Source organism: Sylvia atricapilla, chromosome 7, assembly GCF_009819655.1.
Source record: "Sylvia atricapilla isolate bSylAtr1 chromosome 7, bSylAtr1.pri, whole genome shotgun sequence".
Lineage (NCBI taxonomy): Eukaryota > Metazoa > Chordata > Aves > Passeriformes > Sylviidae > Sylvia > Sylvia atricapilla.
The window spans coordinates 19,298,641-19,321,792 of NC_089146.1; the positions used below are offsets into that span (position 1 = coordinate 19,298,641).

The following is a 23,152-nucleotide window of genomic DNA, read 5'->3' on the forward strand; positions in this document are numbered from 1 at the left end:
TTCTAAAGACGGAAGCGCATGTATCACATTTTTCTACGGAATTTGACAGTTGCATTCTTAATATTTATGTCTTAACATACATTCACAATACACACAGAGTATTCTTTAAAGGGAACATAATTTGCTAAGTTCTCTAATGTCATTAATATAAGTAGTTCTTACTGATCAACAACAGGAACAATGAAAGATCAAAATCTGCATCCCTGTTGTAGAAATGAGTGCTCTGCATCTACAAAATCTTCAAACAGTGTAAAAATATGTGCCTTATTTTATCCTATTTCTTCATAATACTTTTCTGAATTTTGCGAAATTGTTTTGAATATTTGAGGTACAGAACATACTCACTTGGATGTATGATTGTGGGAGAATTAAAATAGATACTGTTTTGGGTTTTTTTCTATCCAGATTTTGGATAACCTTAATATGCTGATTAAAGCAGGAGAGACAACAGCTTTTGTTGGAGCTAGTGGAGCTGGAAAAAGTACAACAATACAGCTCATTCAGCGTTTCTATGACCCTACTGATGGCATGGTGAGTCCAGAATGTGCTTCTCTGGCCCCAGAAACTGAAAGAATGGCATGGTTTCTTCTCCAAGGTGGGAAGGAAGACTACTAACCTCCTTCTAATTTTTTTTTCCAATTATTTTTTAAATGAGTGAAATATTTTCCTGCATATTTCTTTTTTAAGACTGTGCTTAATTGTCTTATAAAAACAATTATGGAAAAGAGCAAACTGCTAGGAGAAAATAAAAATTCAGTGCTAAATCTGTGTAAAAACTATACCTATAGAAATAATAATTCAGGAGTGACAAATGTTTTCTGGAAAACACAGTATTGAACATTTAAACATTAACCTGTAATATCACTTAAGTATATACAATTACCACTTAGTAATGGGTTGGCTAAGAATATGAATTATATGTATTCAAAATCTCATTCCATTTATGTTTTCCTATATCAAATAGGAACACATAATCACATACGTGTTGAACTGTATTTGAATATATAAAAACCAAAGAAACAAATTACTGTAAATAACATAATCTGATCATGGAAACAGCATCACAGGCCTTTCACTTCTGCTGTGTCTTTGTCTCTGAAGTGGAGGGGATAATGTCCCTGATTTTTTCCTAATTTTGTGTCCATGTTGTAACTGTAGATTACCCTGGATGGCCATGACATTCGTTCCCTGAATATCCAGTGGCTGCGCTCCCAGATTGGCATAGTTGAACAGGAGCCAGTGCTCTTTGCCACTACCATCGCAGAGAACATTCGCTACGGGCGGGACGAGGCTACCATGGAAGACATAATCCAAGCAGCCAAACAGGCCAATGCTTACAATTTCATCATGGACCTACCACAGGTATGCTCTGCCTTGGAAAGCACTTGGCAGAACTTGATAAGAAAAAGGAATTTTTTTGTCCTTTTGTCCTTCCTAGCCTGCAGCAATTCGTGTTCAAGTGGAAAGGCAGAAGATTAATACAGATTGGAGGCAACAACCTTTCTTTTGACTGCAGTTAGTTAGGCCTTACTATATGTATGCCACCAAGTTACAAAAGCAAGCACCCCCCCCCCCCCCCCCCCCCCCCAAATACAACTCTGAGAAAAATTAGTTCCTCAGAAATCATTTACACAACATTCAATATCATGGCAATAATCATAGCATGATTAAAAATTTTGTATATTTTATGCTTTGGAGATCTGTTTCTGTTCAGGCCAAAAGCATTGTAGAGCTCAGCCTCTCACTAACCAGCATTTGTTACTTCACCTGTCTGCACTGATGCTCACAACCTCACCTCCTTGTACGAGCTCTGTAAGCCAGCTGGAGGTTCCTCTCCAGTTTCTTCCCTAATGATGACAGGGCTTCAATCATTTCTCCTTACAAAGCCCAAATTAGATAGTATTAAAAAAAGCTTTCTACTTTTCTAGAATTTTGTTTTGCCAAGTAGCTTCTGAAAATGACATGTTACAACAGTGAATGTTATTGACATGATTCAAGTACCATTAACTAATATTACTACATTGTCTTTATCCTCCATCTAAACAGTTCCAGGAAACTATTCACTGAAAGACTGTTTAAAGGCCCCTTTTATTTCATGGAAATAGAGGAACAAAAATTATTTAGCTCTAAGTGAATATAATTATCCTGTTTCTCAACATGCCCAGCTTTATTGTTTATTTCATTTCCTACCTGAACCCGATGCCACCAGAGGATGGTATCCATGAATCACAGACACTGTGTTCAGGGGTCACAGGTTATCAGCAGACTAGGCCAGCTCTGGGAAAAGTTTGCTTGTGAGTCATCTGATGGAGAGTGGGTGGGTGATTCCTCTCCATTTTGTCTAGATAGCTGTTTTGAGCTGAACCAGAACATCTCACCTTTTAAACCAGTGCATACTTTTGGTGTGGTGTTGAAAACCTGGTTCAGGCAAAAATGATCTTGTACATTATGAAGAAAGTTATTTCACTTGTTGCTCTTTGAATCTGCTGCACTAACATTTTTGCTTAAAGTCCACTCCAAGGACAAATCTGAGACATTTTACCAGTATCTTCACCAGAAGTTCAACAGGCTTTTTTCTTATCTGTTTAATTTTCACTTTTTTCCTTCACACAGCAATTTGACACTCATGTTGGAGAGGGTGGAAGCCAGATGAGTGGAGGTCAAAAACAGAGGATAGCTATTGCTCGAGCTTTGGTGCGAAACCCCAAAATCCTGCTCCTGGATATGGCTACGTCAGCACTGGATAATGAAAGTGAAGCAATTGTCCAAGAAGCACTTCATAAGGTTTGCTATAGTATAGGAAAAATCAGTCTCAAAAGGGCAGAAATTATTTAAAATGCACTCTGCAGAGGGTGCTACCGAATTGCAACAAATCAGTGAGAAGCGTTTCTTAGAAACTGTTTCACAAGTACAAGTAGAACCATAGTATTATGGACTGAGAATAATTTTTTCTTACATTGGGACATCAACAGAACCCTATAGCTCCCTTTGCCCAGAAACAGACGCTTCTCTGTGGGCTATGAATGGAGCTAAAGTCAAAGTGAGCTGAATCCACTAGAAGGACTACTCCAGTCAATCTGATGAGCCTTTAGATTGCACAGCTCATTGCCGGCATTTCAGTGTGCTGTGCTGGGAGTGGGGCTGTTGTTGTCTCCTCCAGGCTCGCCTCGGCCGCACCGCCATCTCCATCGCTCACCGCCTGTCAGCCATCAAAGCTGCCGACGTCATCGTCGGGTTTGAGCACGGCAGGGCTGTAGAGAGAGGGACTCACGAGGAGCTCTTGCAGAGGAAAGGAGTTTATTTCATGTTGGTGACCTTACAAAGCAAAGGAGACACAGCACCTAACAGAGAAGAAACAGAAAGTAAGCATTTTGTTTTCTTTTATAAAATCATGTAAACTCCACAGAATGCAGATTTTTTTTTTTCTTTTAATGAGGGCTAGTAGCTGCTCTTTTTTTTTTTTTTTTTAATGGCTGGATTTTATCATTCATAGAAGTAATACATTGATAGCCCTGGCCACAGTGGTTTTGCTGCATATGCAATGAAAGACCGTCCTAATATAAGTCTGCCCTGAAACATTCATTTCTGACCTGCTATCATTTTATAGCTCCACTGAGTGCCAAAAGTCCAGTTCTGCGTTTGGAATTCAGGCACATTACAGACTATGCTGAAATCATCCTATTTGTTTTGCTAGAAGCAGACTTGAATCAAAGCTTCTGTAAATTAAAGTCCAGTAGAATGATTTGTGGTATTTTTGTGACGCACACATTGGATATGATTATCTTTAAATAAGAGAGCAATTGCAGAGTTAAAATAGGTAAAAAGGCTATAGCAGTCACATCCAAAGTGAGATGGTCCTTGGGCTAATATTCAGTTAACTTCATTGTGTCAAATACAAATATAAAACTTGCGAAACATATAGCTTGAGTAGCAAGGTTATATTACACCCCTTGCCTTCCACAAAGTATTCCATTTGTAACTTGGACACTATGCACTTTTTTGCAGAGCCACAGTGTACTTAGGTTGTATTCAATTTTAGTACTAACTGCAGACCTCTATATACTGTATTTTGCAGCAGCAGAGAATAATGTGGTTGAGCCAAATCTTGAGAATGTCCAGTCATTCAGCAGGGGAAGCTATCAGGCCAGTTTGCGGTGAGTCTTAAAAATGGTAAATCTCAATGTTTCCAGACTACTCTCAATGTTTCTACTTCATCCCACTATTTCAAAATCCCAATAGTGCTAATAAATCCCTTTTCTGTGTGCTGTGTAAAAGAGGGTTGAAGGGCTGCAAGCATTTTACTGAGATAGTGTTCTCTTGGAAAGAAATAGCTTGAATAATAATGTTACTGACTGAAGTCCATGGATAAATAGCAAGGTCCTTAATTTTGGTCCTTTCTATGCATAATTCCTTCTCTCTAATTTTGATCTACTCTATTAATGCTCTGGTTTTGATATTACTAACATACAGCCTTAGTTGTAATATCTAATGCACTTTCAGTCCAGCCATTTAAAAAATTACTTGCTGTGCAATTACTTGAGAAATCAATGCAATCTACAAGGACGTTTTTATTATGTCTTCTACTTGATGAAAGTGAAAGCATTTTACAGACAGACTGTCTTGTAACTAGACATTTATTATTTCTTCCAGGCAAAGCCATGTAGGCAAATGAACACATCTCCTACATTTACAGAGTTGCATTTTGTCAGAAAGAGAGGTGATTTGTTTCAGCATCCTGTTTTGCTGGACTGAATTACTGGTAGTGGGAACAGTGATTTAGCTTGGTGTCTTAGTAACTTGTGCAAATGTAGTAGGACACACCACAGTTTTACTTAACAAATACACAGTACATGGTCCATCTAAGACAATGTCTGAGTGGCACGAGTGGAATATCATTTTGAAAAGTATTTGTCCCATTTGGTGAGATATTTTCTTCCCAAGAAGCTGAGAGAACACATTCAAGAAAGAAAAAGTCTGTGGGATTCCTATGAATTGCTTCAATGCATTCTGACTTAGCTGATATGAAAACTGTACCTGCTTTGCAAGCAATTGTTTTTACTAAACTCTGAAGAACAGGCCATTTCTGTTCTCTTTGCAGAGCTTCACTTCGGCAGCGCTCAAGATCCCAGCTCTCAAATGTGGTCCCTGAGCCTCCACTGTCTATTGGAGGAGACCCTGCAGAGTCTACCTATCAAACGCCTTCTTATGGAGAAGATGATGGAAAAGCAAGAAAGGTCAGGTCCAATAGTTTGTCATGAAATTTTCAACTGAATAGGTTAAATTACTCATTAATGATCACCCATAGCTATGTGTTTGTAGCTTAGGAGTTCTTGGCAGGTACATCTTGGCTTGATCCTTTTTTATCCTTAAACAAAACCAGAGCTTCAATTCCCATCTCTAGGCTGCATTTTGATTACTGGTCCATAAAAATTTCTAGCAGAGAAATTTTGCTATTTGCTATCTACCTGTTGGTAAATTGGTATACGTTGAAGATTTAGTTGAAAAACATATATTCATAAAAGCGGAATTAAGAGACAAAAAGCAAACTGCTCAGTCTGTGAAATGTAATTAATGAGCACTCAGTGATACAAATGGCACTGCTTCTTGTTCAGCAAAGAATAAAGTCACTTTCATCTAAAAAGCATCTGGAGACTTGGGCAGAGACAACCTCACTGCAACCTAACCCAGAATCCTTTCACTGTCAGCATCCTCATGCAATCAACTGGCATAGAAAATAAAGGCCAGCATGCCTTAAAATTACACAGAATATGTAGGAATATGCACAGTGGGTTTCCAAAGTGCCTATGAAGCTCCCTGCCTCAATTTTCATGGCTTTAGTTGTTCAGTGCAAAGAGCAGCAGTTAGAAGTTACCCTTCTTGCTAATGCCAAGCCTATTCTGTGGATAAATAGAGGGTTTGAGTGCCATTACTCTGGCACCAGCTCAGAAAAAAGAGAAAAGACAAGATGTTTCCACCCACTCCTCCCTGCATATTTCCAAAAGATAGGTCTTCACAGTGTCTCTTTTGTCTGGCTGTTTCTAGTCATATGAATTGAGGAAGATGAGCAGGGCTGAGGACACTAAGTGTTACAAAAATTCTGCCTAAATCAAACTGCAGGATATGTTATAATTTGATGATGAATATTCTGCCCTTACTGGGCATAATTATGGGAATTCAGCTTATAGTCTGAGGATGTTTCACAGAAGGGAGGCACAATTACCATATAAAAAGCCTGAATCCAGATATCACTCTGAAATCTCTCGTTTTAATTATATCACATACCTGGTATATATAACACATACTTGTTAATTTGATGCAGTCTGATCAGGGTGGTCACTGACAATACTTAAAAATAATATTTAAGAGACTGAATGAGTGACAGAAAAAGCTGCTTGTGAGGAGGGAATTTAAGCTTTGGCACTGGTATTTATTTTTGGTATTTTATCACACCTTGTCTGGAAGGGAATAGCTGATAGGAAATAACATGAGTTTCAGTGGCAGAAAATCTTAAATTGGTTGTAAATAACTTCTGCAGCTGGAACAACCAGAGTTGCAAAATGTATTAATCTCTCCCTTTTTTTCCCAAGGGATGATAAAGGTTGTTGTTTATTTAATCCTTTTGTTAAGTCAATTTGACGTATTAGGGCCACAAAAGAGCTCCAGACAGCAGTCATCTCTACCCCTCCTGTCCAAAGCTAGAGCAGCTCTTTGGGCTACTAGTTGGACAAACTAGGCTAACAATTTTATCTCACTGTCAAAGGGAGAGCATCACTGATGAATGCATTTACTTCAGAAATTCAACCTGTTTTTTTAGGAATCTGTTGTGGAGGAAGATGCCAAGCCTGTATCATTTACCAGAATTTTGAAATACAATGCCTCTGAATGGCCATACTTGGTGCTTGGATCTCTGGCAGCAGCTGTGAACGGAGCCGTCAATCCACTCTATGCTTTATTATTCAGTCAGATTCTTGGGGTATGTTATGGTAACATTTTAAAGTGCATTTTAGCTCTGAAACAGAGAAGTGAATATATGATGCACAACTTGACATGTTCTGGCAAATCTTTAGATCTCATCAAGTAAATGGGGTTAACCTTCTTGCCTATAAACAATTATTCAGTAGAGATATTTATATCACTGTCATCAAGCACTCATTAGAGCTCTTTGAAGGGGTAAGCTTATCAGCATTTGTCATGTGTTCTTCATTTTCTCTCTTGTTCGTTTTCCAGAAATGTTTGGAATGAGTTTCTATACTTGTGTACAATTTATTTTAGATGAGACAAAATATACCTCACATGCAGGTACAGTGGAGAGAGACACATGCAAAGGTCATTCTCTGCAGAATTTTATTGTACAGACTTGGCAAGCCTTCGAAAAGCTTTGGATCAGATACACTTCACTTTTTTGTTTACATATTTCAGGCACCATTTTCCTGCCTGCTCCCTGCAGAATGCCCAGGGAGAGGTAGATAATTGTATCTGGGTTCACAGCCACCAGCAAAGAGTAGGCTTGCATCAACAGGTTTGGAAGCAGGAAGCAGCAACATGCTTTAAACATTAATATTCACTAAAAGATACAATATTATCAAAATCCACTGCCTCTCTTGAAACTTGTCAAGGTCAGCCATGAGTGTTTATTTCTTCAAAAACTTGTGGTGACTGAAAAAGGATGTTCTCCTTTTGTGTAAAAGCTTTCTAGGGAAATGCTTGCCAAGTTGGTGGGAGACTGGAGGGCTGACTGAACATATTCAGTGCTGCTCTAACTGGTGCCTAAGAAAGGGCCCTAAATTTTCAAGAATTAGGCTAGAGAAAACCCATCTCTTCATGCTGTGTCTTGTTAAATAAGGTAATGACACATTCACTGGGAATGAAATGGGAATGCCATTGTTTTTTTCTGGTACCTGTCTGATGTAGGATAGAACATGCTTCCCACTCACTTGCATAGGTCATGGTAGGTACATATCAGTGCAAAAATATATGCCCTAAAAGGTAGAGACACTGCAGGTCAAAAACCTTATAGGTAGGAAAAAGGTGAATGAATGAATGAATGAATTACCCAGAATTTGAGCTCCTGGTAGAAAAGGATTCTAAGAGCAGTGCCAGAATCTATGAAAAGAAAATTTGACCTTTTGCTGTTTGGTCTTTTTGGGGGTATTATTTTGGCTTAGACATTTCTCTCTGGGAAGGTGCTTAGGGTTTTGAATCACATTTACTTGCAGTTTCACATTTGTTGAGTAAGATCCTGTGAGCAGGAGAGTAAAGGATGTTCCAGGCCCTGTTGATCCACTTAGCACTTCTGCCCAATGTGCTTGGCCTTTAGGCATGGGTGTGTCACCTCCTAAACTTTAATCAGTGTCTAGACCTCATGTCAAGGACTGTGGCTTTCACTAGTGAGGACAGGTGAGACATTGCTATATGCATTCCACAGTGAATCTTACCTTTGATTCCTTTGGAGAGGAGTCTTCTAGACCTTGGGAGGTCTGGGGCTCATGTCATCCTGGAAGATGTTAAATACCTTCATTGCCAAGGATGGATTCCTACTTTTGAAGGCCTCAGTCTATCAAAGGAGAGAGGCTGCAAGAAAAAGCAAGCAATAATGAACATGAGGGAGGTCCAATATCTGTGTTTTATTATTCACAAATTTAAAATATTTCTGCCTGGTGCCAAGACAGTCAGGCAGGTGGATGGATCTGCTTTCAGATCTGTCCAAATATCTGCAATGTTGTTGTGTCAGACATGTGGGCTTGTACTCTGGGACAAATATGATGGGGAAGTGAGGGAAAAATCCCCACAGCTATGAAGCGAAAAGATAAATTTAGCTAAGTATACCCTGAAGGTTTTCAGAAATTAGTCCCAAAAAGTCAGTGAAGAGCTGGATAATATTGTGTATGTACCTTTTGAACAAAGTTTTCATTCGTTTCTTTTACTTATGCTTTGGCTCTCACTGTGGAATTGTCTGAGAGTATGGATCCTTTCCAGTGAAACTCAACTGAAAGATGTGCTCTTACTGCTATTAGAGTCCAAGGCTCCAGATAAAAGATAGTCTCCACTAAAACTGTTTAGACTTAGATAATCTAAATCAGCAACAAATATTTCTTTTTTTTATAAACCTACTGCTATTATCAATGCTGCATGTTGCCATGTTAGGATAGCTGCAGAATGGGATAGTTCAATTTTACAGGACAGATTTTTAAGGGGAGAAAAAAGTCCTCTGCAATACCAAGATCTCTTCCTGATGATTGTTATCCACATTTCCTTCTTCAGGACTTAAATTCTTTTTGCCCTCAGTTTAGAGAGAGTGTAAGCATGTACTTCATCCTGTTCTTTTCTTAAGCCCATTCTTCCTTGAATTTATAGCTTGCAAGTTGAAACCCATGCTGACCAATAACAGTCTTCATCAGAAATGCTCAGGGTGTGTGGCAGACACTGTAGTTCTCTTAGCCTTTATCTAGGTAAAATGGAGAGCCTAGGTACAGGAGCTGGGAAGGCCTTTCAAACCATATTGCTTGCATAAGAGAAAGCAGGGGAACCACTTCAAATGTGGGTGATATGGATAGAATATTAACACAAAGGCATACAACATTCTCCCTTCTCATGAACACCTTTCATAAGCATGGATATGAATGCAGCCTTCTGAAATCAGAAACTGTGTTGCCTTTGACTTTCTTGAAATGAGGAATCTCACTTAATCTTGCCCATCATCTAGCCATATAGAAGCAATGGACAGAATTTTCTCTATACCAAGCATAAATACTTACTGGAACTCACTGGAGGTTCCTAGGGAAAACCATTTATATCTGTTTGCAGTGCTCAGTCTTGTGTTTGACATTTATTTATTTGACTAGAGAGAAAAATTTCAAAGTGTGAAAGGAAGAAATATTAATTTCAACCAATATTTGGGGCCATCCCAGTATTTCTGGATGACTGTGCAGAGACAATACTCAAGACACTTGTGAAAAAGCCATCAGTGTCTCTGGAGAGGAGCGTTTTTCATCCCAGTTCACAACTACATATTTACCATGATTCATCATATACTGTGTTTGTCATACTGTTTACTAGTTGTACTCATTAGAATTTTTGTTAATTTCAACAGAGATCTTGCTGATATTTTTTCATACAGAAAAGTACCACAGCACTGCAATTGCATGACATCAACATGAACGAGTATTCACGCAGTGAGGAATTGTTAGTTATTCCCCTGGTTACATTTTAGGCTAGCTCTGCTTCTGGCATGACCACTACTATGAACTCCACTTTCCCTTTCATGTCAGATATTGCACACCATGATGACACAGAAAATACCATCACAATACCACAGCAATTCTAAAATCCAGAATCCTCATGGGACACAGCTTATGAGTGCACCTTGTGTCTCGTTCTGTCCAAGTATTTAACTAGAATGTTTCTGGCAAAAAAAAAAAAAAAAACCAACAAAAAAACCAAGTAAATCAAAAACACGACAAACAAAAACCCAACAAACAAAACCAAAACAGTGGTATCTCTCCTAGATATGTAATTGACAAAGACAGATGAAATCTGCTCAGCAGCCTGTTAAGTTTGGAATCAAACAAGAATTTCTGAAAGTATGGTGGACTTCATTGCTGGGATAGGAGCAGCTGCAGATCATTGCATGTTTTTTTTCTTACTATGACAGATTAAAACAGACCTGGTGATTTTTTTTTTTTTTGTTTAAAACAAACATTCATCTAAGACATTAATACTTGCTACTGATAAGACAGCATGGTGTTGGAATAGCTCTTAGCTAGAAACACTAAGGGCTGTTATGATATTACTATTTTGGAATCTGCAGGATTTGTTTTGTTGCCAAGGGACTGATGTACAAAGTTAAAATATTTGAAGTGAAATTCCCACTAGAGAAGAGCTATTTCTTTTTCTTAAATTCATGCTCCAATTCCTTTCTGTTACTTTGAGGTACGGCCCATTTCAAACAAAAAATAACATGGCTTGACTTTTAAGTACTTATGTTTATTTTCATGTAATTTTGTAGCTGTAATGAGAATTCCTTCACTTTCTACTGTTAATTATCCACCTCTAAGAATTTAGGCTGGTTTTGATATAGGCAGAAGTTGAATGCCTAAGTTATTTTTAATAATGAAATCTTGCAGATGATAATAAAATATCTTGCAGATAAGCTTGAGAGATTAGACAATTTATAGTAAATCTACCTGTGAAATCCAGTGGGCATTAATTTAAGATTAGTGGAGAAGTACAAATGTGAGATTGACCTCTATCTGGAAACAGCAGAAATAGTGCAGATAAAAAAGAACTTCAGGTATGTAATCTTCTCTGACCGAAAGGAATTGCTAAAGGATAAATTTGGACCACCTCTTCAGCAGCAGCCTACAACATTGGCAGGTGTTAAAAAAGACCAGACATTACAAAAATGAAAATACCACAGAGATTGGTGCTGAATGGGGTGGAGGGGCTCCCCTTTAAGCACTAATGCTTTTTCTCAAGTGCCCAACTGTATGTTAATGGCTTGTATCTACACTCCTTCAGGAAAACAGTGGGTTCCTTTTGGACTCTTCCTATGGCAACAACAGCATCTGTAAAGTCATGCAGGGAGTCACACGGGGGTATAATTATTTACAGACTTTATTTTGTACAGCCCAATAACGTTGCAATTGGCTCAGAGCAGAGAGGAGGTAAGATGCTGTTGCACTGTTGCTTTGTTGCTATGCTGTTTATGACATTGCTATTCTCTGGTTGTCATTGTTTACAGTGGGGGATGAGTGGCAAATTATAACCAAGGATAAGCCACAAATAGGAGTAGTGCATGCAGATACTGAGTATACTGAACTTGTTGGTTAACAGAAGTAAAACCCATTATGTTTTAATCCAGGCTCACCTTAAGAAAAATAAGGAATTAGACCTTTGTCCCAGGGGGTGAGGGAGAACTCTGTGTTCTAGCTTTGGTTGCAGGATGGGTTTCTGCACTTGGCAACTGGGAGTCAAGAACAAACATCACATGTAGCAAAACTGACATTTCTATATATTTCTTTTCAAAGACCTTCTCCATTCTTGATGAAGAAAACCAAAGAAACCAGATCAATGGAGTCTGTGTGCTCTTTGTCTTGGTCGGAGTTCTTTCATTTTTCACACAGTTTCTACAGGTAATAGCAGTCTAATTTAGCAATACATATTTTTTGGTTTTGCACCCTTTCTTGGTGGGTCTCTCTCTGCATAGTCTTTATTTATTCTCATGTACCCCAGGGATACACCTTTGCCAAGTCTGGTGAGCTGCTTACAAGAAGGTTAAGGAAAATTGGCTTCCAGTCTATGCTCGGGCAAGACATTGGTTGGTTTGATGACCGAAAGAACAGCCCTGGTGCTTTGACTACCAGACTTGCAACAGATGCCTCACAAGTCCAAGGGGTAAGACCTGGCACCTTATGGATCATTTTACTATAGGCACTGATTGAAGGCCTATTTTGGCCTATTGTCACAGAAATGAGCTACCATGCAAACAGCCAGATCAGTGTAGATCAGTTCTTGGTAAGCCAATTAAGCTATTTATATTCATCACAGACTGCCACCGTGGAACCAAGAGTAGTATATGGTATATCCTAAAAGTACAAGGACAAACAAGGACTCAAAAATCAATAAAATACCAACCAACAATGGAATGGGAAGAAACACGCAGTGCAGAAGTTTGATTTTTTTTTTCTTTTTTTTGGGAGATGAATTCGCTTTTTGCCACAATGTTAACGTGTTTATTTCAAAAACATGTCAAAATAATGTGCCAGTGACAGTCATTAATAACCATGTTTTCCAGTTTCCAGCATGGTAGTGCGCATGGTGTGGCAATTTTGCTCAAAACTGACAACCCACTTGAAAAAACAATCTGCAGTACTGGCTGTTGCTTCAGCTGGGAATCCTGCAGCCAGTTTCAGTGTTTAGGAAAGTGAGACACTGACTGCATGCATTGTGTTCCTTAGTGGCTGAGGGTTAAATCGTGCTGAGCTACATGTGTTCCCTATCTGAACTGATCCTTTTGTAGAAGTGAGTCAGATGCCATTTTGCTGGGCTGCAATGCAGGCAATTTTCTAGAAACAAGGAAGGAGATGTACAGATTTCTTTTGTTGCAAAAATTGTCATGTTTAAGCCTAACTGAAAATTGTAAGTTAGTTTTAAAAAAAACTATTAACAGGGGTTTTAGAGAAGAGGTTTCCAAAACCCCTGTCAGCAGAAATTTCTACAGAATCAGAAAAACCTGCTGCAAACCTCACAGGCACTTACAGGGTATCTTTTAATTGAAATAAATAAACTTGTAAACCTCTGACTGAACCATTTAATAGCCTCCTAAGGGACAAATTTGTTCGAAGCACAGCAGTGAGACACAGCCATCCAACCCACAGCTGGCGGGGGTGAGGGAGACCAGAGCTACCTGAGCAGCAGTGCCCTACACCCTTCCCTGCCTGACACAGACCTTGCTGCAGGTCAGAGGAGGAGGAGATGATGAGCATTTTGTGCTGCCAAGTTCATACCTGCAAATGAGTTTGACTGGAAATCATCAAGGATATCAAATGTACATTTTTATTCTAATACACGGCAATATAGTTCCTATTTAGGGTGCTGTTTACTGCTATGAAAGAAAATTACTTTTGAGTAAATAAGGCTATTAAAAAGCATAGTGTTGAAGTACATAAGGAGCAGACAAATGCATTCAATAAAGATGATGTCAAAGCTGTATTTAATTTCTTCCCTTAATAAAGGGATAGGCAGAAATAAAACTTTGTTTCATCCCTTTTAAGTGCTGTTGCTTACTAAGTTTAGCACAGCTGAGGCTTTGTTGTTAATAGCTAAATTATGAAATGGTCCTGTTGATTATTTTTATCATTATTTATATGGATAAACGTATAGGCTAAACAATGAATTCAGATAAGTGATTCTCCAGGGAACCAAGGCAACAGATTTTTATGGTTAGATTATTTTTCTCAAAATCAGTAGAAACAATCTGCTTTCTCAATGGAAAATTAAGTGGATCAAAGGAATATTGGACATTTGCAGTCCTCCTCTTGATCCAATTAATTGTAAACAGTAGATCCAGACTGGCTAAATTCCAGTGCAGTCAGTAGCTGTTAGTGCCGTATGTTATTTTAATTTACAGTTTTCTGAAGTTTTATAGGAAGATTTGTTTAATTTGCTTTTGAAGTACAAATCAATCATATCTGTTTCTTTTCTTCAAAGGCAACTGGATCACAGATAGGAATGATTGTCAATTCCTTTACTAACATTGGGGTGGCCATGATCATTGCCTTCTACTTCAGCTGGAAACTGAGTTTGGTAATAATGTGTTTCCTGCCATTTTTGGCTTTATCTGGAGCTGTGCAGGGTAAAATGCTGACAGGATTTGCCTCGCAGGACAAGAAAGCACTGGAAGCTACTGGACGGGTAATGCTGTTTAAAGATTAATTTATATTTGCAGGCACGGGTAGATGAAAAATCAGTCTTTAGGGACCATCAGTATTTCAAATGTCATGAAACTGGCAATGCTTTGTGAATAAGTTGCAGTATTTCGTCTTGTTAAACCATTGAAGCAGCATTGGGAACTCCCTAACTGCAAAAGCACTTGCTGCTTGGAATGTGACTGACCTTGCAAAAGTTATTGGACTGAAGCGGTAGACACAGATCTCTCAGCAGTCCAATTTGCCTTTGTTGGATTTTATTTAAACACACATTTACTGATGCCCTGTGATTAAGCTGTTCTCAGAAAGAAGTGATACTTGTTCACCTAGAAGTGCTCACACCTGAGAATCTGGCACTGAACCACACATCAGTATGTGGATTTTAGAGAGGACAGTTTTTCCTCTGATGGGTCGTACCAGCTTAAGAATTAAGTTCTTATCCCTTCCCATCTTAAGAATTAGGACCTGACCAATTCCCTGCACCCAGAATGGTTAATTATTTACAAAAGTCTTAAAATACTTCTTGACAAGGAGCGAAACTTCGCTAATGAGTCAAGGCAACAGCTCTTACTCAAAAGAACAACCAGAGGCTGTAATGAAAAAGACACTCAATGCTTCAGCAGTTTGGTGATGACTGATTGTGTCTAGTGTTATTTTCTAATTTATTTGCCAGCACTGCTTTGGAATGCTAAAAACACCGAGTTCTTCCAAAGTGACTGCTCATCAGCCATGCTAAAAATGGAAAAAGTCTGCACAATCCAATTCACAGCACCTATTATCTGCTCCTTCACATTGAATGATAATGCAAGGCATTGACTCTCAATTTTGGCTGGAAAAAAAACCCCCTGAAACTGGATTTCTGATTGTCTACATTCAGATGTTTTCCTACATGCTGAAAACATTCATAAACTATATTACCACACTTGCTTCCCAAAGGAACGTCTTACATTATGAATACTATCAAAGTCCAAGCAAACTACAGCATTTTAAAACAATTCCTTAATAAAATTATTTGAGATTAAAAGGGTGAAATTAGGACCAAACAAGCCATCAATTTACTTCTGTAGATGAAATTGTGGTACTCTTTTTTTTGGGACAGAAACCCAAATTCTTACTGGCAATAAATTACAATATGAAGCCTACAATTAATAAAAGTTCTACACAAGTTCCTGTGGCGATTATGTCATAATTTCCTGCGTAGCATTGTCCTGTAGGCAAGTGTTTCCTTACTCTTTACCTATGCAAAAGGTAAAAATCTTGGAAATTGTGTACTGAAGATTTATATGTTCCACCTCATCAGCCTTTTGGACATCAGAGAGGGAGAGAGGGTGAACAGGTGAGGGAACATAGTTAATTCAAGTGGATTCAATTTATGAAACAGAAGATGGGCATGCTAACACCTTTAACTCTTTCTCTGACTATTGCTAAAAGAAACACAAAACAATTGAAATAAACATATTTAATTAATAAATCCATGCAACCAAAGAAGTTCCTAAAACAATCTTTCCTTTTATGGGTGTCACATTTATTCACATCATGTGAAATACGTCACAAGTGAGAGTATGTGCCTGATTCCCTAAGAATGCTTATAGTAACAGCTCCAGCAGAGCAGGCAGAGCATTGCTCTCAAGGAAGTCAATAGGTAATTGCTTGTAGGAAGGGTTCTCTTTAGGCTGTCTGATGTTTGGGCCAGTCCATATCATGTCTGAATGAATTTATAGATTGCATCAGTATCCTGAGTTCATGAAAGCATAAGGCTCTTGTAAGACCACAATCTACTTATCCAAGTAAAAATTGTTTCTACCCTTTTTTTTCCTCCACTTCCAGATTGCCAGTGAAGCTCTCTCTAACATCAGAACAGTAGCTGGGATAGGAAAAGAGAAAATGTTTATTGACAATTTTGAGAAGCACCTGGACCTGCCCTACAGAGCTGCAATCAAAAAAGCACACGTGTATGGGCTCTGCTTTGGCTTTGCCCAGAGCATTGTGTTCATTGCCAACTCCGTCTCTTACCGATACGGGGGGTTTCTTGTTGACAATGAAGGACTCCATTACAGCTTTGTGTTCAGGTGAGAGCCTGCCCAGAGCCACAAACAGGTCTTTAAAAGTTCTGGACTCAGTGTGGTGTTGTTTCCTGATGGTTTCCCAAGAATGACCGTGTCTCCCTTCCCCACAGGGTGATCTCTGCTATTGTCACCAGTGGAACTGCTTTGGGAAGAGCTTCTTCCTATACCCCAAACTATGCCAAAGCCAAAATATCTGCTGCACGCTTTTTTCAACTGGTTGACCGGATTCCTAAAATCAGTGTTTACAGTGAAAAAGGGGAAAAATGGGTAAGAGTGGAGATGCATAATCTGTGATGTCAGTCAGCTCACTACAGGCATGGATGTTGCACTAATGATTTAAGAGTCAATGAGGATCAATGCTTTACAAGAAAGTTATGATGATTGTAAAATTTTTATTTGTCTTTGCTCTTTTGGAAGCAAGCTCTGAACTAGACAGAAAGAGTAGTATAAAGTCGGCCATTAGGAATTAGTCAGTGTAAAACTCCTGTAAATTGGAATGGAAGTGATTTGGATGACTCACAGAACAGCAAGCTCTTATTTCCTGCTTTACAGTTCATGACAAACCTGACTATTGCTGGTTTGTAATGGAGTCTTTTCCATTCACGTCAAACTAGTGGGGGGTGTTCATGAGGAGGCAAAGAATTGTTGAGTCAGACAAAATGAAAATGCTCAGTTTCTGGTGAATTGAAAAGCCAGACCGAAAAAATTGAAATTACTTATTTTATACACAATGTCTATCTTAAAATGAAAAATGTGCCTATTTGCAAGGCAATGCCATTTCCAATTTATGCCTCTAAACAGTACCATGCAGGGAAGTGTAAGTGGAGAAATAGTGTTATGATTAATAGTTTCACCTCTAGGACAGCTACTTCAGTATGGTATTTTCCCTTCTCCTGAGATAATTTCGTAAATACAAATGTCATATTTTAAGCAAAAGATGCAAGAATGGATCTGAGGAAGAGATGTCTTTTACTCTACAATTCAGACTTGAGCTCAACCTCACTGTAACATCTTTCTCCTTTTTTTTTTCACCAGGATGATTTCAAGGGAAGCATTGAATTTCTTAACTGTAAATTCACATACCCTTCTCGGCCTGATATTCAGGTCCTGAAAGGACTCTCTATATCTGTTAAGCCAGGACAGACTTTGGCATTTGTTGGAAGTAGTGGCTGTGGTAAGAGCACCAGTGTCCAACTTCTGGAGCGTTTCTATGACCCTGAGAAAGGAAGTGTGGTAAGCAAAGAAAATGTGGTTTCTGTGCTCTGGTTTTCAGCAATGCTCCAAGGACCTTCTGCCTGTGTCCTACTGTGCAGCCTAGCAGTGGCTCACACATGTGCAGTTTGAGGCTCCATCTCCTTCTTGAAAGGACAGATGTAGACTATTTGGACAGTTCCCAAGTATTATTCAGACATATTCAGACAAGATCAGAGAACTGCCTTGGTAGCTTCTATATGAAACATACAAATGTGCGCTGTACATTGTGAAAGCACAAGCAAAATCAAGTCTGAATAGAGCAACAAAGACCCTGGAACTTGTCTGCATTTAACTTCCAGTTATTCAATTACTGACAGCTTAAAAAGCTTTTATGTTTTCCTAATGTAAATACTTACCCATCTAGATTAATTTCTCTTTCTCCGGAAAAAATCTGTGTGGTGATCACTATGTCAGGAAGGCAATAAACCTTAAGCTATTAAATAGTTCACTAGGACTTCTGTTGAGCAAGTGGTCGAGTGTATTTTGTGGTGTGGATCAAAGCCATACCACAAAATACACATCATGCACAAAGGAATCAGAGATAAGCAATTCAACCAATCACTTTAAATCAGTTGCGTTTGTGTTTTAATGATATGGTCAAATAATTTAGTTTTGCTATAAACTATTTGGATGTTGCAGTTTTGTAATATCTCTTTTCTCCCATTTCGTCGTAGTTAATAGATGGACATGATTCTAAGAATGTAAATGTGCAGTTTCTTAGATCAAAAATTGGAATAGTGTCACAGGAGCCTGTGTTATTTGACTGCAGCATTGCTGATAATATCAAATATGGCAGTAATACAAAAGAGGCGACGATGGAAAAAGTCATAGAAGCAGCCCAGAAGGCTCAGCTGCATGATTTTGTCATGTCTCTGCCTAACGTAAGTACCTGTGAGGCCTTGGCTGCTCAGTGTTCATTGCAGCAGGAGTTGCTCTGAAACCAGTTAAAGTTGCCACACGCATGCACCTTTAAAGACCTTTTAAAGCTGTGACAGTGGGAGCAAAGAGGGTGCTGTGACCATTTGTTGTGCTCCTTAGAGTCTGGGTGTGAGTTACTACTGAATTCTTGCACAGTAGGCAAATACATAAATCCTGTTCCCAGCTATGGGAGATTTGCCTTGTGAGTAGGACATGATACTTAGACAAAAATATTTGAAGCTGGAGTGCTTATGTACACTTAAGAAGTATTTAAATGCACAGAAAAAATATAAATACAAAAGAACACATAAGGTATGGATACAATTTAGGCACCCAGACAAAGCACTTTTCTAGAAAGCCTTTAAATCACTTTTAGCCTCTTCTCCCAAATCTAGGGCAGGGAGAATTCTTTTTGCCTCAGACAAATCCCCCAAAATCTTGCTATCACATTTTCCTTCTAGGCTCATCATTGTGGTGCCTGGGCCCCAGGGCCATGTGCAGACAAAGCACAGCTTGGAAACGTCACCCCCAACACATTTACTGCTGAACGTTGTTTCTGCCTTCCCAGGTTCTGCAAGTGGTCAGCAGTGGTCAGCTTTCTTGCCTCTCTCCCACTCTTCTTTAGGCTGTGTACTCGTATGTTAACTTACACTGAATACAAGACTCCTTTTGTATATTTTTCAGAAATATGAAACTAATGTTGGAGCTCAGGGATCCCAGCTCTCTCGTGGGCAAAAGCAGCGCATTGCCATAGCCAGGGCCATCATACGAGATCCTAAAATTTTATTACTGGATGAAGCAACGTCTGCCTTAGACACGGAAAGTGAAAAGGTAAATATGCAGGGATAATCAACAAGGGAAAGGTAACACAGTGGCCTACAACATACATCTTCTGTTCTATAGGTATGCCAACAGAGTCCACTACATGATTGCACATTATTCCACATTGTGAATTCAGCATTTTCACCTTTAATGATCTTTCCAAGAAGTGCAGGAGTACAGCTGTAAGAAAAAGCAGCCAGCCCTAACTGCTCTTAAACTATCTATGAGAGGCAGCACTTTTCCAGAAATGTCTGAATTGCCTGGATTTCCAAGCATTCAGTTGACATTTAGCATGTCAGCAGAGTTAAGGCTTAATTTCTACCTCTGTCTCTGTTTAGCTGTCTCATGTTTGTACTGCTGGTAAACAGAGGTCATGACCTAGCTAAGCCCATCAATATCAGAACCTCTGCTTTAGTCTCTTTGTCCCTTTTTACAAGTGTTGCACAATACAGTAAATTAATCTGAAGCAATTTGGTTCCTCCAGCTCTGATCCCTGTTCAGTTTGCACATTTTTATTCTGACACTTTGTCTGCTGCCTTTAGACTGTGCAGGCAGCACTGGACAAAGCCAGAGAAGGGCGCACCTGCATCGTCATCGCCCACCGCTTGTCCACCATCCAGAACGCCGACATCATCGCTGTGATGTCACAAGGACTCATCATTGAAAGGGGCACTCATGATGAACTGATGGCCATGGAAGGAGCCTACTGGAAGCTTGTTACTACTGGAGCCCCAATTAGCTGAATTACTGTGATTCCAAATTTGAAAGATTTCTGTAAGCAAATACTTTGTGGTAGGTATATGTATGTTGGTGCTCTGTTGTGCTACAGAGCAAGTGCTCTACAATACAGTGAGATCTGTGGAACCCTGAATGTATGTTGCTGTCTGCACCAAGCACACTTGTCCAGCAGCTGCAAGGCACTAAGTACAGGCTGATGCATTCAGGAAGTAGCTTAGCCCACTGATAAGGGAAAAAAGCCTGAAACTGATCTTTTCTGGTGATCTGGGGAGTTGCCACTACCTGCAGTCAGACTGCACGGTCCTGTCATGTCTCAACTAACAATCAAGGAAGCTTCTGGTGTTCTGGAAAAGGCCCTTTCTGTAGGTAAGCTGAATGAATGAAAAGAACCCCTCCTATGATGCTGTACATCCGAAGGGATCAAATCTGTCCTAAGGTTTGGTCTGCAGACAATTACAGCAGAAGCCCCACTCTTTCACCCACTGTACTACACATGTCAGTGGGGCTGTTGGGGGTGGCTGGGCTTCCCTTGCAGCACTGACACAGCCGTGCCCCTTCAACAAACCAGTCAGTACTTACAAAGAAGGCAGCTCCACAAAAGTAATGAAAGCAACCAAGGTAAGGAACAGAAGCTGGTGAGGATCATTTCCTAGCCCACCACTCTCCAGCTAATACTCATCACTCTGATTAGCTGTCAAAAGGGTTTCTGAATAGGAATAAATGCCTTGGTTAAATGAATGTAAAATTCTGTGGTTAATCATCAGTTATTTAAACTACTTCTATTGAAATGGTGATGGATATGTTCTTTTTTTTAAGAAGGTAAGACAATTATAAGTGAAGGTGGAAAAAATAGGCATAATTAGCTCTTTGTATTAAATATAGTTGATAAACAGAGCAACAATATATTCGGAAATTACAAAGGTCAGGAAGGAGTTTCTTTTGGGAGAAGCTTGTATCTGTCACCGTTTATCAGATCAAGTTTCACTGAAGTATTTTATTGGTTATTGTCTGCAGCATAACAGAACTGTTTCCTTTAGTGACTGGGATCTTGGAGAAAAGCAGATAGAAAGAAAGTATAGGTTACAGTTTCAGTACTTAAATAGTGATTTTAAACAACAGAGTATTAACTGGGAAAGTCATGCTCCATATCCTAAAATCTGCACCTGGACTGGGTTGGGGAATGGGCAGGCAGGTTTCCATTTACTTTATAAGAAGTCACACCACTTCTTATGAAATACTGCAACAGCAGCAGTACTAAAATAGAGCTGTAACGGTAAAATGTTTATTAGGATACATGCCTTAATTCTAGGCAGCAAAACCCAATTTCAATTTTTATACAACTCCATTAACAGAATCACTGCCACATACCCTATTGAACTCACACAGCCAGCACTGAAATGGCTATTTCTCTAAGGAAGTCTGTATTTTAAACCTTAACTGAAAAGTAAAAGAAAAAGCTGCATTATTTGCTTTAATCTTATTAGCCTTTTTACATTTCAGAGCAATGAGCAGTTTGAGGGCTCAGAACTGAAACTACTGACAGAGTGACTATCAATAACCTGCAGACATACATAGATGATATTTAATTAATATTATTTAGGGCCATAGAAAAAGAATTCTTTAAATTCCTTCTCTACTCTTCATTAAAAAGGACAATGACTGTGTATACTTATTTCATAATTCTTTTTCCTAAAAGACAGTAACTTTGTGACCCAAAATAACCAATAAATTGTATTTTTTTACTGGCTCTTGTGCTCTAGCATTTCTTCTCTTACCATTCAGCTATGCACATGAGTATCTTGCAGTAGCCACAGCAAGTATCATGTCTGTGACAAGGGTTTGCTGTTCAGGACAGAGCTGCTGAGAAGGCCAACTCAAGGACACCAGCCCCTGCCTGCAGAGGAGCCTGCTGTCTCCCTGCAGGAGCACAGGGCCAACGGCCCAAGCTCCCTGGTAATGCTGCTGCTCTTCAATGTAACATCATCCTCTTTTCAGGCAGCTGGGAAACACTAAGACCTAAATGTTGGGTGCTGCTCCAACAGAATGCTCTCACTCTGTACATAAACAGTTGCACATTCTCAGATACCACCTCTTGTCACTTTGTTCCTATGTGCTGTTGACAACCAATTGATTAGAAAAATCCTCTGGTACCTGGGCAAACGGATTGAATTGCAGGTGGCACATGGTGTGTCTGGGCATGAGCAGCAAGCCTTGATGGAATGCTTGGTGCAGAGCTGGACTGGACTGGTCTAGCTGCTGCAGCTGCCTCACCAGTAAAATGTCCGAACCCTGGGGCTTGGTGACAATATTCCCAAATCATTCCAAAGTCATTTGCTTACATCTTTCAAGCCAGACCTGAGTTATTAGTCTTGACAGTAGCTGGTGTCATTTGGTGTCTCCTGCTGTATGCCTCTCTTCATGGTCCATGCAGGTGCTATTTCTCTGGGCAGATATAACCACAATACTGATTTGGGATAGCACCTGATTAACTGCTCTGCAAATACAGCTCCTGCTCCAGCTAGACTCCTCTGGGTAGGAACAACTTGTCTGGGCCCAGAGTGCTTCCACCAGGAAGGCTAAACAGGAAATGGGGAGGATAAAAAGAAAAGCTGCATAGTAGCTAGACTGTTGTGAACTGAATGTAATGACAACTTGTCAGCTAGTTTGTATGGACAGCAAGGGACAGCTTCACTTCATACAACCACCTGGCTCATGAGAATCTTTCTGTAGAGAGGTGGAATTACTTTTGGAATGGCATTATCCCAATGCTATTGTGGGCATCTCTAAGTTAAGAATTATTTGGGCATATCTAAGTCAAGAATAAAAGGTAAAATTTCTCCTGGGATCCTACTAGTGGGAGAAAGGGGATCAGTCACACACTTTCCACCCTCTTTATTACATAGGAAAATCTTAATTCAAAAGGTTTGT

General features: G+C 39.4%; 1 protein-coding gene across 2 annotated transcripts in view; it reads left to right on the forward strand.

Annotated features, from left to right (window-relative positions):
- The window catches only part of ABCB11 (ATP binding cassette subfamily B member 11), a 44,004-nt gene extending 22,037 nt beyond the window's left edge, over window positions 1-21,967 (forward strand). For both annotated transcript variants that reach the window (XM_066322847.1, XM_066322846.1), the window contains 16 exons: window positions 406-531; window positions 1,159-1,362; window positions 2,614-2,784; window positions 3,161-3,362; window positions 4,076-4,154; window positions 5,099-5,234; window positions 6,815-6,973; window positions 12,027-12,131; window positions 12,232-12,393; window positions 14,209-14,412; window positions 16,254-16,495; window positions 16,603-16,759; window positions 17,528-17,725; window positions 18,421-18,627; window positions 19,349-19,495; window positions 20,029-21,967. In XM_066322847.1, coding sequence (XP_066178944.1) covers window positions 406-531; window positions 1,159-1,362; window positions 2,614-2,784; window positions 3,161-3,362; window positions 4,076-4,154; window positions 5,099-5,234; window positions 6,815-6,973; window positions 12,027-12,131; window positions 12,232-12,393; window positions 14,209-14,412; window positions 16,254-16,495; window positions 16,603-16,759; window positions 17,528-17,725; window positions 18,421-18,627; window positions 19,349-19,495; window positions 20,029-20,229 — 2,700 coding nt within the window. In that variant the 3' untranslated portion in view covers window positions 20,230-21,967. The remainder of the gene's footprint in view (window positions 1-405; window positions 532-1,158; window positions 1,363-2,613; window positions 2,785-3,160; window positions 3,363-4,075; window positions 4,155-5,098; window positions 5,235-6,814; window positions 6,974-12,026; window positions 12,132-12,231; window positions 12,394-14,208; window positions 14,413-16,253; window positions 16,496-16,602; window positions 16,760-17,527; window positions 17,726-18,420; window positions 18,628-19,348; window positions 19,496-20,028) is intronic.
- Window positions 21,968-23,152: the final 1,185 nt, after the last annotated feature.